Source organism: Epinephelus moara, chromosome 6, assembly GCF_006386435.1.
Source record: "Epinephelus moara isolate mb chromosome 6, YSFRI_EMoa_1.0, whole genome shotgun sequence".
In the NCBI taxonomy this organism is placed as follows: Eukaryota; Metazoa; Chordata; class Actinopteri; order Perciformes; family Serranidae; genus Epinephelus; species Epinephelus moara.
The window spans coordinates 26,803,227-26,816,288 of NC_065511.1; the positions used below are offsets into that span (position 1 = coordinate 26,803,227).

General features: G+C 41.1%; 1 protein-coding gene across 1 annotated transcript in view; it reads right to left on the bottom strand.

Moving 5' to 3' along the window:
* Positions 1-13,062, bottom strand: part of grik3 (glutamate ionotropic receptor kainate type subunit 3) — a 128,980-nt gene that overhangs the window by 10,876 nt on the left and 105,042 nt on the right. The window contains exons 11-12 of the mRNA XM_050046087.1: positions 8,787-9,010; positions 2,939-3,057 (exon numbers count right to left, since the gene is read on the bottom strand). Coding sequence (XP_049902044.1) covers positions 2,939-3,057; positions 8,787-9,010 — 343 coding nt within the window. The remainder of the gene's footprint in view (positions 1-2,938; positions 3,058-8,786; positions 9,011-13,062) is intronic.

Below are 13,062 nucleotides of genomic sequence, written 5' to 3' on the forward strand. Positions count from 1 at the left end.
AGCATCCTAACAACCATAGTGCCTTATCATATTGCCAGGAACAAAAATACACATGACATTTTGAGTGCTAACAATAGCTTTTACTCATACTAGGGGCAGTTCAAAACCATAGTCTTGTGTGCAATGATTTCTCTGGAGATTGTACAAAAGCACTTATAAAAATAAAATTAATAAATAAAATAAAGGTCCATTTAACTAGCTCCTAACAGCTTTAGTGAGCTTATTTGTTGATATTATTAAAAAGTAGGCTTGAAAGTTGAGGGTTATTTTCGTTGATGTCTGAGAGAAACTGTACTGTTGCATTATTAACTCCGTTTAGATTTGTTTTATCATCCAGTCTTATGATTTATATATCAAGGTGAACATGGACTTTGGAGGCTGTTTCTAGTCTATGACTCAACAGTTTCTCTGCACTGCATTAATATTGTAAATTAACCAGCACTCTGGGAAACTATCTGTTTTTAAACTGAGTGTTGACTGAGGTGGAATTCCAGTAGTCCATTCATTTATTCCAAAATCCATGAAAACCATACAAAATAGGGAAAGTACAAGTATAATAGATACAATATGACACTGCAGCACACATTTCTTAAGAGGAGATCATGAAGAAGTCACTCTGACACTGCTGTTTTCCTTTTGAATAAATGAACAGAATGTTTTGTATCTAATGATGCTTTTTGAATCATCGGTCTGGGGGAAAAAAACGCTGTTCTCTGTGGATTCAGTAGTGCATTGTGCTAAACACGATGTCCTGGTTTTCTGGAGTGTTTCTCCCCAGTAGCAATGCCTCACCTTAACATGAGAGAACTCGGCTCTCCCATGAGAATGATTACCTGCACTTAGCATTCTCTCTGTGGAGTCAACGCACAATAACTCCCTTTCAGAGCTTGAGGCTTGTACTTGTTGTTAATTGCTTTTAAATAATGACACTTGTGAAAGGAAATGTTTATTTCATTGCACGTAAATCTTGTTCTGAATCTCAAGAAGGGGCAAAGTCACAACTCCAGTTTCTTAAGCTCAGAGGAAATGTCAATATAGATTAGTTATTGCATAAAGAAGCAAATCAAGAATACAGTGTTTCAGATTTTAAATCATGCATCTGGAGCAGACAGAGAGAAGGAACGTATTTTAGAATATCAAGGAATAATGTCAGTGAGAATGAGAGAATTGGGAATAAGTAAACTCATAAATCAAACATACTTTCTAAAATTATTTTATGTGGGGAAACCAATTTACGGGAAATGATCAGACATATGTTTGTTGTGAGCAAAATCCTACTGAGACCCCCAGGAACGCATTTGAAGTACACAAAGTGTTTGCTTTTGCACCTCCTCATATTTTGCGTCCTTTGTCTTGTCTATGACACCTCCCTCCCACAGACAAGCTGGTAGATTTTTTTTGGATCTCCTCAAACACGTCCATTTGCATTTTAAACATGTCAAGGAAATGGCTTCCGTCTCAGCTGCTGTCACCGTGTTTGGCAGACAAGCAGAGTATGTCTGTTTATGTGACACAGACAAAATATACCTCGCTGCAGATACCGCCATGCGGCGTGTGGTACGAGGTGCCGCAGCACAAGTGGATGTCACGGAAAGCCAGAATCATTCTGTCAGTTTGACAAATTATATGTCGGTCAGGGTATTTTTAACAATATTCATTTAAGAATCATGTAGAAACAGTTATGCAACCTAAAGAAATATGCATGACATGTCCATATTCATAATGTAGAAAAACCTGCTGGAGAATTCACTTCATATTAACCTCGATATCCCAGGAAACTGAAGGAAAAACCAGCTTCTGTTAGCTACTGTAAATATGAGAAACACTGGAGCTCAGGCATTGACAGGCAACACTGTGAGCCATGATCCGAATTATAATAGGGAATTCTCCCCAGTTTAGTTTAATAATATAGGCTACTAACTAGCTCATTTTGTTTTGATTCTCTCTCCTCGCTCCCTCTCGGCACGCTGGTGCTACACTCGCAGCCCTCTGCCTGCACCGGCAAATTGGCAGAGCTGCTATGCAGTTTCACAAGAGTGCTGCCGAGCTTCTGTGCTTAATGAATTGCTGAATGTGTTTGCTATCCTTATGGGCAAAGATCCACTGCCGAGTCTGACTAAGCCTCCTTGATTTGTCTTGTTACATTGAGGTTAAGCATTTTATTACTTGGGTCGTTTTTTTCCCTCCACAGTTGACTTCATTATGTTATCTTTGGGCCTTCATTTGCTTACCTATCCCTTTCAGGGACATCTAGCAAGTGAAAACCTATTTGTCACCGTTTGGTTTTTCAGTCCAAAGGTAAGATTAAATCTACAGTGGGAGATTTGGTGATACATGTTAGGTTCTTGTGCTGAAAGACGAAATTGCTTCTCTTATTTTGACTGGTTTCAGATTTCTGTATCAGCATCAAACAAGATCGCAGTGACCTTTAATTGGTAGGCTACTTGTTGGACAGTTACTAGTGAGACATATGGATTCCCTACAGCGGGTCACTCTCAGTGTGACTCGTACAGCGCTGCAAACATCACACCAGCCGGCTCTAGTATGGCTGACAGCTGACATTTGTCAGACATGTTCCTCAACTTACCCTTTCCGTCCCAACACTCAGAAAGCTCTTGAGTGGGGCCAGCGACTGTGTTATGGGGAAATAAATGCAGCAATGTTTTCCATCCTTACCTGACAATCTCTGACAAGTGCCTGGCACCTACTCTTCCCTTTTTAAACAGCAGGTAGGTGACAACAGCCTTCCTTTGTCATGTAAGGCTGAGCGCCGCAGTTGTTCTTGACAGGTAAATGTCTTATGAAACAGTCACGGAATGGAAATCATGGAGCTTGTCAGTTAAAGAGGCATAAAGTGGGAGCTAGCAGTGCACGGGAAAAGAGGAGTGGTGTGATAGTATTGTTTCTGACAGGGAAGAGGATGTGTGCGCCGCCATACCTTGTTGCATTAAGGAACCGACTCCAAACCAGAAGCTGTTGAGGAGGGTGAAATTGTTCTCCACCACGTCTGATCCGGGGTTACAAGGATGAGCGTCGTACCATTCGTACGGGCTGAACCTGGGAACGAGACAGGAAGTTGGAAAGCTGTTTTTAAACCGTTACTGGTGGTGAGATCTGAGAAAATGCAAGAATGAGAACATCTTTATTCTTCTTGAACACCATCCTTTCCTCAGTAAGAATTAAAAAAAAAACTGAATCGTATCAGCTTGAGAGCTATTCTCAGAGTTACAGCTATTTTAGAGTTTTGGTTTTAGTGTGGAGTAACACAGCAGCATTATTGACTGCAGGAGAGCAGCAACTCTACAAAACAGGAGTTAAAGTAGCATAAACTGATTTTTTGGCAACTTGGCAGCAGAAGAACGAGCTGTTAACACTTGTCTGGGTCCAGACCTTTAAATCTGCTCACTCCACCGAGTTTAAGTTGACTGATTCGTCTTGCATCGTCAACGAATTGGGGGGCGGCTCAATTTGCCAATCAGCGCCGCAGGAGGGACTAACGCCATTGTCAAGCAATACGGCAGAACCAATGAGGAGTAATAACAACACTGGCAACTGCTGCTATTAAGGTTGTTCTTAATTGATATGTCTTCCCAGTATCAACCAACGTCGTAGTTTGTACTTAGCAGTGTTTCCCACGGATATTATAATCTATGTGTGGCAGTAGTTGACCATGGGGGAGTTTGTAGGTCTGTGAATGCAGTGCAGGCAGAACTCTTCTTTTTTCCTTCAGCAGCAGTTTGTTGAGCTTTGAGTCGCAGGGTGGATAATGGATCAGTTGATCCAATCAGAGTGGATCAGATCGGATCGATGGATAAGAGGAGCAGCTGTTTGTGAGTGAAAGCAGACTTTAGACCCAACAGACTGAAGGTTTCTGCTGCGCCTGCCATTCTCCTGCTACCTCTGCGCCCTCCGTCTGTGGAACAAGTAAGCGAATGGTATAAATATATTCCAACGGCGCACCTAATTGTGGAGCAAATAATAACCAAATGGTATATTCCAATGCCAATCCTAATGAGCAGCCCAGCCCCAAAATAGTAAATCTAAACGTGGCAGCACATGTTTTAATCATGGCGGCGTGCCACAAATAAATGAATGTGTGGGAAACCCTGCTTCACTTCACTCGATTCCTAAAACCCTAGCAAAACAGATATGTTGGCATGGCTACTCATCAGTTAAAATAACGTTAGATTCAGGCAGATACAATGGATTCCAGTGGTTGTCAGAGAAAATTAAATCCCTCTCCAGCATGGAAATCAGTTACGCAGTGGATGCAACGTTTGACTGAAGATGGAAATGGAGTTTAACGATATCAGGCAATGTCAACAAAACCTAAGAAGTTGTTGCGGCACATGTTAGCAAAGAGTTGCCTGTTTACATAACCAGCAGAGCAGTACTAGCATTAATTTGTGTTTGTGTAAACCTAGAAACATCCAATGCTCACTCTCCACCCACTCCAAAGAAAAACATCTGGACCTTTAGCAGCTACATTCGCCACTAAGCTGAGCATTTAAGCTGCTGGTCATAAAACCCAAAACAATGTGCTGAAAGACATTAAAAAGGTCTGTAAAGCTGAAGGGGAAGTGCAGAGTTGGGTGATAGTTTTCTGTGGGATTATCACTGTCAATAACAGCATTCATATTAAACAGTCTCCAAACAGTAGTACAGCTTTAGTAATGTGACTTTTGTGCGGTCATAACATGTTGACAACAATGTGACCATCTATCTGTGACTATCTTTACACTTAGAGGAGTTTATATGCAGTAGTTTCACAGGCTTTTATAAGTGTAAAAACTATCATCAAATGTCACATCAAAATGTTTTAAAATCAACCCATCCTGGTTCAGCCGTACCTCAGATACTCCTCAACTATTTCCCATATGCTTTGTACTAAAGGTGACCAACGAAGCACAGCAATCTAATTTTTCAGTGGGTATAAAATGTCATGTTTGAGAATGTAAGGCATGAAGACTCCTCTTAAAGTCACATGAAACCATAAAGCATGCATCTTTCCATATCTCTGCCATTTAGTTTGACACCTGCTGAAAATGCTGCACACCTTTTATTGCACAAGCCATTTTCAGAGGCAGATTCTGAGATAAAACATGCTAAATGTCACTTCTTTCCCTTTTTTAAAATACATTTATATAATGTGAGAAATCTTTTTTTTTCTGGGTGCTCTGTTGAGTACAATTGGATCACTTAAGCTCCAGATAGTATCTCCCCCGAAATGTGGCATATCTGTTACTTTGATGAGATATAGTAGAAAGTGCTAATGATAGAAAAAAAAAAACTTTTCTGCAAAAAGCAGATAAGTAACTAAAATGGTCCACTACACTGAAGCCCACAATGGTGAATCCTTGAGTGCATATTCTCAGCTCTGAGGGACTGGAGTTTAAATTCTCTAGAAAAATTTAATTGACTGAAATTTATATTGTTCAAGAGATAGATACACTTCAATGCAATTACATGGTGCGGAAATATTTTCTAATACGTCAGCAGTCTGTTTTTATCAGACAGCGCACAGGACTGATGGTTAATCATGAGACAGCTCTAAAATGGAGTCTTTCCCAGCCATCATCCGAGTATGTCTCATTTTAGCTACACAACCAGACAATAAGAGGGTGCTTGTGTAAATTGTTCGCCTGCCTAAATTTTGTTTCTTGTGCCTTAAAATAAAATATACTCACTCATGTTTTAATCTCAAACTTTTTCTCTTAACATTCTGAACTCATGTGCCCTCAAAAACATTTTCCGATATTAGAGAGGCCTTGGGCAGCTGTTGTGCAAATGAGGCACTCCCTACTATTTCAATTAATTTCTTCAGTCTCATTTTGTTTTACTTTAATGTCAAATTGAAAGCCATGGTCAAATAAGGTGATAGCGAAGAGGCACAGCAAATAGGAGAGGCACACTATACATGAACTGGACTTAAACAGGCTGCAAATGAAGGAAAGAAGCAATGTCTTTTTTCACTAAGTGCAGTCTCTACACAGACAATGCACCAGTGCTGATTCAATAGCCCTGCTTCTCTGCTAATTTCTTTTCTTTTCTAAAAAGGCTGTGTCAGTAAACAGAGCCATAAGCTCGCTTCAGACTGCGTGCTGAACAGTCCTATACAAAACTGTCTGCTAAACAACTCCATTAGCTGCCGGCCAAGAGTGCAGCCTACACATACAGTGCAGTAGAGGAGGTGATTTGGAAACAGCTTGGTGTCCAAAAATAACAAAAGCCCAAATTTGCACCTACTTCAGCCCTATGAAGCAACATGTACTGTCATCTAATTTTTAAGTAGTTTACATTTATTTTCCCACCCTAGTAACACTGTGATTTTTTTGTTATCCTTATGAATGATTTAATATGCACACACAGAATGATGCCATTAAGGTTACTCAAATTTATTACGACTGTAAGTAGCTATAGACAGTAGGGATGTCACGATTTTGATTCTAAATTGAAAAATGAGATTTTGATTTCCCCGCATACTTCTGTGCTTCCAAAAAAAAAAAAAAAAAAAACATTTAAAAGACTAAAAGATGAAAAAACTAAATGAATAAAAAGGGGGACGTGAGATAGGCAGATTTTTGCCCACCCAGGCGCTGGTCCTGTGTCCGGTGGATCAGATTCGGCCAGGTTGGAAAACGAAAAAAAAAAAAGAAAGTTTCTTCCCTGTTCCAAAACCAAAATCAGACCCTGAAAAGTGTAGGGTTAGCTAGCTAGCTACTGAAGATATAGCCTACTGAATGTATACACATGCTGCTGTTGCTTTTTAATGGTTTAAACTGTGAAAAAAAGACCGACCCTGCTGTACAGGAACCAGTGAAGGGAAGCAGGGAAACTTTGCTGATATTGAACCAGCTGTGTGGCATCACAGTGTGTGCAGATGAACAGTGTTTGGTTTCACCCCCGTGCTGCTGTCAGTACCTGGACCTCCACCGCTGGACGGGCAGGGATCTCTGGGGAAAGTCAAACAACGTTCATCTGCGCACACTGCGATGACACACAGCTGGTTCAATATCAGCAAAGTTTCCCTGCTTCCCTTCACTTTCTATTCATTGTCTTCTGTGTCGATCAGCAGTGATGTGGTGGTTCACTTTTACACTGTGATCTGTAGCCTATAGTTCGGCTTTAGCTTCTAACTATCTTTGTCTTTTTAACCTGTTGTTGCTGCTGAGTCAGTTTGACATCCTGGATATATCCTTCAAACACACTGTAGACCCCTCTGTCTGCTTCTCTCTGGAATCACTGTTTCAGTTTACCAAAAATATGATAGTATTTATTCAGGGAGTGCAGTTAGTTACAGTGTGGGCTCCACGCTTTCTCCGACAGCTTGTTGGACCATCTCAGAGGGGCAGGGCTTAGCAAAAGGTAAATTACTAGGAGAAAAACTGAACTAAAAATATTGTAAACTGTATTGAGAACTGGAAAATATTTTCTCAGTTGCACGTATGTAAGCCATGACTGACATCCGAACTCCATGAAAACTGAACCCAGATCCCTGTGTTGATATGAGAGATAAGTATACACATGGAGAAACCTCAATCATGACACACTTAGCAAATGCTCGTCCACATCAACACGATAAATATCCTGTAACAATCTGTACACAGCAGCTCAGTTTTTATCTCTGTATTTTTTCATAAGTATTCCTCCAGGTTTTGACTTATGGATTGAATAATAGAGGCCAAATACATGCTGTCCTCTTAAATCATGCTTAGTTTTATGGTATAGGCTGGTATATGACTAAAATGTGCCTGTGGAAGGGTGCCTTGCAACATAATTATTGTTGTGCCGCAGACCTTTAAAAGCCCAAGTGTTTTCGGCCCTAATATTGTTGGTAATGCCCTGACACCTCTGTCCAGCATTTAAAATTACCTACTTGTGCTGAAGTAGCCCTCTTATTGTTCACCGCTGTCTGTTTTATGCTCACACGATGCACTTTTAGGGATGCAGCTTTTCAGCTATCTAGGCCGGCCTCCAAAAAAACTGATGCAGCCATTTAAGATGATTTTGTACTTATGTGAAGCCACTCCACAATTTGTTTGGTCTCACGACAACGAATGAGGATAGAGGAGTGCAGCTGTTTGCTCTCGAGCCCCAGAACTCCTTTCAGCACCCGCTTTTCTAGAACTTCCTCAAGCACCACTTTGCATGAGAAGCAGCAGGAAATACTCACAATGATACTAACAGGATATTCATCATATTCATGACCCCCCCAAAAAATGAACAAGTGAGACACTTCTCAGCCAATCAAACAGATAATCTCCATGCGTAATAATTTTATGACTTATTACTGCCAGGAATTAGGGTTTTTTTTATGTAAATGCTGATGATCAACTATAAATAGTCTCCTCTGATGAGATTTCACATCAGGTGTGTGTATCTTTTCTCTTTGTGCTGCTGAATATGATCATTAAGTTATCATTTTTTGCTTCAGCAAGTATTTCTCCTTTTAAACGATTGTTTCAAAGTGCATCGCTTTAAGCTGCATTGCCAATTCCAAAGACATCAAACAGGAAACAAGAAATTGCGCACTGAATGGGACCTTGCAACTCAACTGAAGATATTTTTTTCCATTCCTCCTCCCACTGCTGGGCTGTAGAGAGCCCATGCAGACATAACTGCCTTGATCACTACCCAGCAGCTAGCACAGTTTGAGAAACTGGCTGGTGCACTCGGATCTCAGCCTGCGATGATAACAGAGTGAATTTCAATGTCTGTTGAGAGACCTCAAGGAGAACCGGTATGAAGGACTGATAGGACAAACAGTGTGTAACTTGTGGACTTACCTGGCAATGACAAACAGGACGCAGCTAACACCCAGGTAGGCCAAGAGGATGTAGACCCAGATGTCAGGAGTCATGGGGTTCAGGAAGGAGAAGAAGCCGTTGTTGGTGGCGTTGGGTTTGCGATACAGGATGCTGATGCCCATGCTCATGAAGGGCTTGGTGAAGTCGATGACCTTTTCACGCATGTATGTGATGGTGAGAGGAGCCACTGCCAGGTCTGCCCTCTGTAGCGGAAAAACAAAATAAATAGAAAATTGCTCTGATTCCTATTTTAGTGTGGCAGTGTTTTTTTCTCAGGCCATGCCAGCAGTGCTGCTCTAGAGGTTGTAATATCTGTTGGTCCATTAATTAGCCCTGACTGATATTCTGTGGCTCACCAATAACATTTGGTTTGGCAGGTATTCATGGCTCCCAGAATATGGATCCAAATAACTGTGGTGCTCCCCTGACTCTTCCTCTAGCGCCACCATGAGGCTGACATTTGTGGCTTTGAGTCTCAACAACTATTGAATGCATTACCAGAGTTTGGTACATACATTCATGTTGCCCTCAGGATGAATTTTAACTTCCTTAACCTTTTATTTAACACTATGATTAGATTAAAACAATACTTTATTACAATATTTTGGTTTATGACCAAAGGGGTGCATTAATGCATCGATCTGGGTTGATATATCAAGCAGTGATGAACTATCCAGCGTTATCAATGCAAAGTGAAAACACTGATACATATCTTCATTTTAAAATTCCCATGGCATGTCTGTGTCATCATTTTATCCAAGCACACCTCCTTCTTCAACATTCAGACAGTGCTAGTGGCCTTGCGCCCAGCAGACAATGGCAAGCAGCCAAGAAAAAGACAATGAGGATAATTACTGATATCGTCTCATATCAGTCGCAGGTCTTTGAATTGAATCAAGGGGGGACTGAAAATTATGTCCCCAAAATAAAACTTTGTCAATATCTGTTTATCTAAAATAAGATAAAGTTTTCAGTCTGGTCATCTGACTTCAGACATGGTTATTGCAGCAAAATGTATCTGTTGGCCTAGAAAAACATTTGATTTTATAATTCTAGCAAGTTTAATTTGTATTTTTAACATAATTATTTACATAACGTCGCTGTCCGACATGAAAAACACGTATCTCCACTTTCTACGCGCTTTGGTGGACACTTCTGACACCCAATGGAGATACGTGTTGAATAGATGATGTAATAGACGTCTTTCCATTGGTCAATTGGATATCCAACGCTAATGGTTGCTAGGGAATATTATGGACACTCCATGCACTGTAGAAAGTCAAAATCGTCAAAAGTGGAGATACGTGTTTTTCAATGGACAGCGACGATAATAGAAAAATGTATATTTGGTGTCCATGTATCAGTTCAACATTGCCACGCAAACATATCGCATTTTGCCCCATCTCTAATAATTAGCAAATGTTACTGTAACATCCTTACATGCTAACATGAGATGATGAAGATGGTAAATATTATACCTGCATGTTAACATTGTCATCATACGCATGTTAGCATGCTGTGCTGTCTCACACAGCCTTTAGTATGGCTGTAGACTCTTGGGGTTCCATTAATAAACATTGTGTACGCACATAATGAGGCCTGAAAGAGGCGTACGTCACTTCCCACGACAAAAGTTATGATCTATGAAAGAAGACTTGGTAGGAGAAACTTTGACCCATGCTTACAAACATTTTGGAGACAGGAAATTGGCGACGCAGATGGTGAGGTGGAAGCCTGATTGTAGAAATTGTGCAAGCCATTTTTGGCTTTTGTCCATGGATCCTACAGTACTTATTGTTTATAAATGAGGCCCCTGGTCTTGGTATATCATTGATACTGTGGTTACAACAGGGGTATATAGGCTTGTCTTTTATTCAAAGTTTGGATTGACACAATTATATACGGCGGTAACCATCTCTGTAAAACCTTTCAATGTGGACATGAAATATGTTTCTGTCTCGATGCGTTCTGCAAAAAGTAGAGGCGTCGTTCAAATGTATCGGAAGTGGTTCCATCTCCAAAGCTATTATCTAGTGTCAATACAATGACATATGACACCATATAGCACTCTGAAATGGACACGGCTGAGCATGACAGATAAGTTGCATTCATCTATTATATGCGTATGACTGCATATTCAGAAGGTTACCATTTAAATCGGCGGCCCCCACAACTCTCCTGCACCCCGGCTGGACAGGAGGTTAATGAAACCAGCTGCTTGGTTCACGCTCGGATACCTCTTTCCTCCAAGAAACGACACAACTCACAAAGGGAGGCTTTCTTTTCTTCCTACAGACTAAGCGGTGGGAGAGGGAACAGGGCTTGTTCATACAACAGTTCATCGTGCAGCATTTTCACCCAGTAAAATGAGATCTCAGGTTTAGTTTGGATCTTTATGCAGAACCATTGGACCTGACCCAACAGGAATTGAATCTGCTGGTTCCAGAAACACACAAGATGAGATGCTAGAGCTGAATGATGCAGCCATGTCATGCATACTCCTCCTTTGTTTTTGTTTTTTAGCAGCTTAGAACATTAGTTTTTCACTGTAAATGCTCTGTTTCTCGACCCTAAGGCTATTCTTTACATGAGTTTAACTTTCCCTGTGGCTTAGACAGCTCTTCCCTCAGATTCATGTGATAACTACCACATAACAGTAAACAAAGGTCAGAAAGAAAACATTTCCACTTTGAGAACGGCACTGCGGATTATGTACTCCTGTGGTCAGCACTGTGGTAGCTAAATACACGGTGGCCTCTGAAGAGATGGAAAAGATGGGAGGACCGACGCATCCTGCAGTGCATCTGCTGTCTCTCTTAAACTATTCAAATTTGTACATCACATACTGCTCCCTCTGTTCTCTGCTGCCAACTGCAGCTTTGAACCAACCTGCCACTCAGCCGGAAGATCAACCAGCATGCGATTCCAGACATCCCTACGGTGGGCTAATATACATGCCGCATGTCCTTGTTCTGCTTACTGCTTAGGCACACAGACTGGGCACAAGCAAGATAACCTGATAGTGCCCTGCTGCGTGCCACATGGCTCGGTGTTATCTGGGTTTGCAGATGGTGGGCTTAGTGTTGTTCTCCCCCCGGACCTCCTCACCTGACGATAGCCTGGAGGATTCATAAAGTCACAGCTAACATGATCCATGCTTTTTTCCAAACCACGGACTGAACATACCTGAGCAACATTACGGTACGCTGCTTCCTATTCTTTGTTTTTTTATCAAATTAGCAACAGCACAGGACATTAGTGCATTTGCTCCAGCTCCAAACATGCAGTAATTACATACTACTTACAACCAAGGCTTTTTATCCCTCAGCAAACATTTACACACTGTGCCATACAGTCTGTATATGCTCTTTACAGCTTGCACTCACAATGCTAATACAAGGACTTTATAGCACTTGCATATAGGGCCCCAGTGTTGCTCCTTTCCGTCTTTTCATAAACATTAAGAGCAGATACAAGAGCCGATTTTGCTTCAGCGGAATGTGGTGCAATCACAGAAACACACTTAGCTGAACTATGCAATGGTTGCCACAGATAACAGAGAGCAATTTTTGCCATAGGGATGCTGGGGGAATATAAAAAGGTCTGATTCGCCAGTTGAACGTGCATTTACAAAACCCGGAGTGAGGGGTGAATGCAGAGTGTGACACTTCTCAGCACAGCCAATATGCCTCTAATATAATACAGTCTAATATCAAAATATACAAAGGGCTGATGATGAGGCAGTGTAATCAAGACATTGCTGCTTTGCATAAGCAGTGAGTTCAGAGCAGGGCCTGAAACTGTGATTTACTTAAGGCTGGCTTTGACAGGCGGGACAGACATGTTTGCTGTTGAAGCAGTTGAACTTTTGCCCTTGCAGCTACAGGTCAGCCACTCTTGCCGAAAGGTCACCCTGCTGTCTCAGATCAAGATCAGGATCACACTTGTCCACCCACTCGTAGTTCTATGCGTTCCTCAATTACCCAAAAATCCTTAAATAAGCATAAAAACACAAAATACCTAGCGATGTGTGTCATTAGTTAAATATTATTGTTATTATTTTATGCAATTGCATTTACCCAGTACAAATGCTGTTGTAATAAGCAGGTTGTTTCCCTAAAGAGTATTGTTGTCAATAAATGTTGTTTGTTACCTCTTATTCAGTTAGTCGCCATTTTTTGTCGGATAATGTGCAATGCTCATAATGCAGAGTGCAAAATGCAATTTCAGCAGCATTTAAAATACAATTTGGTTA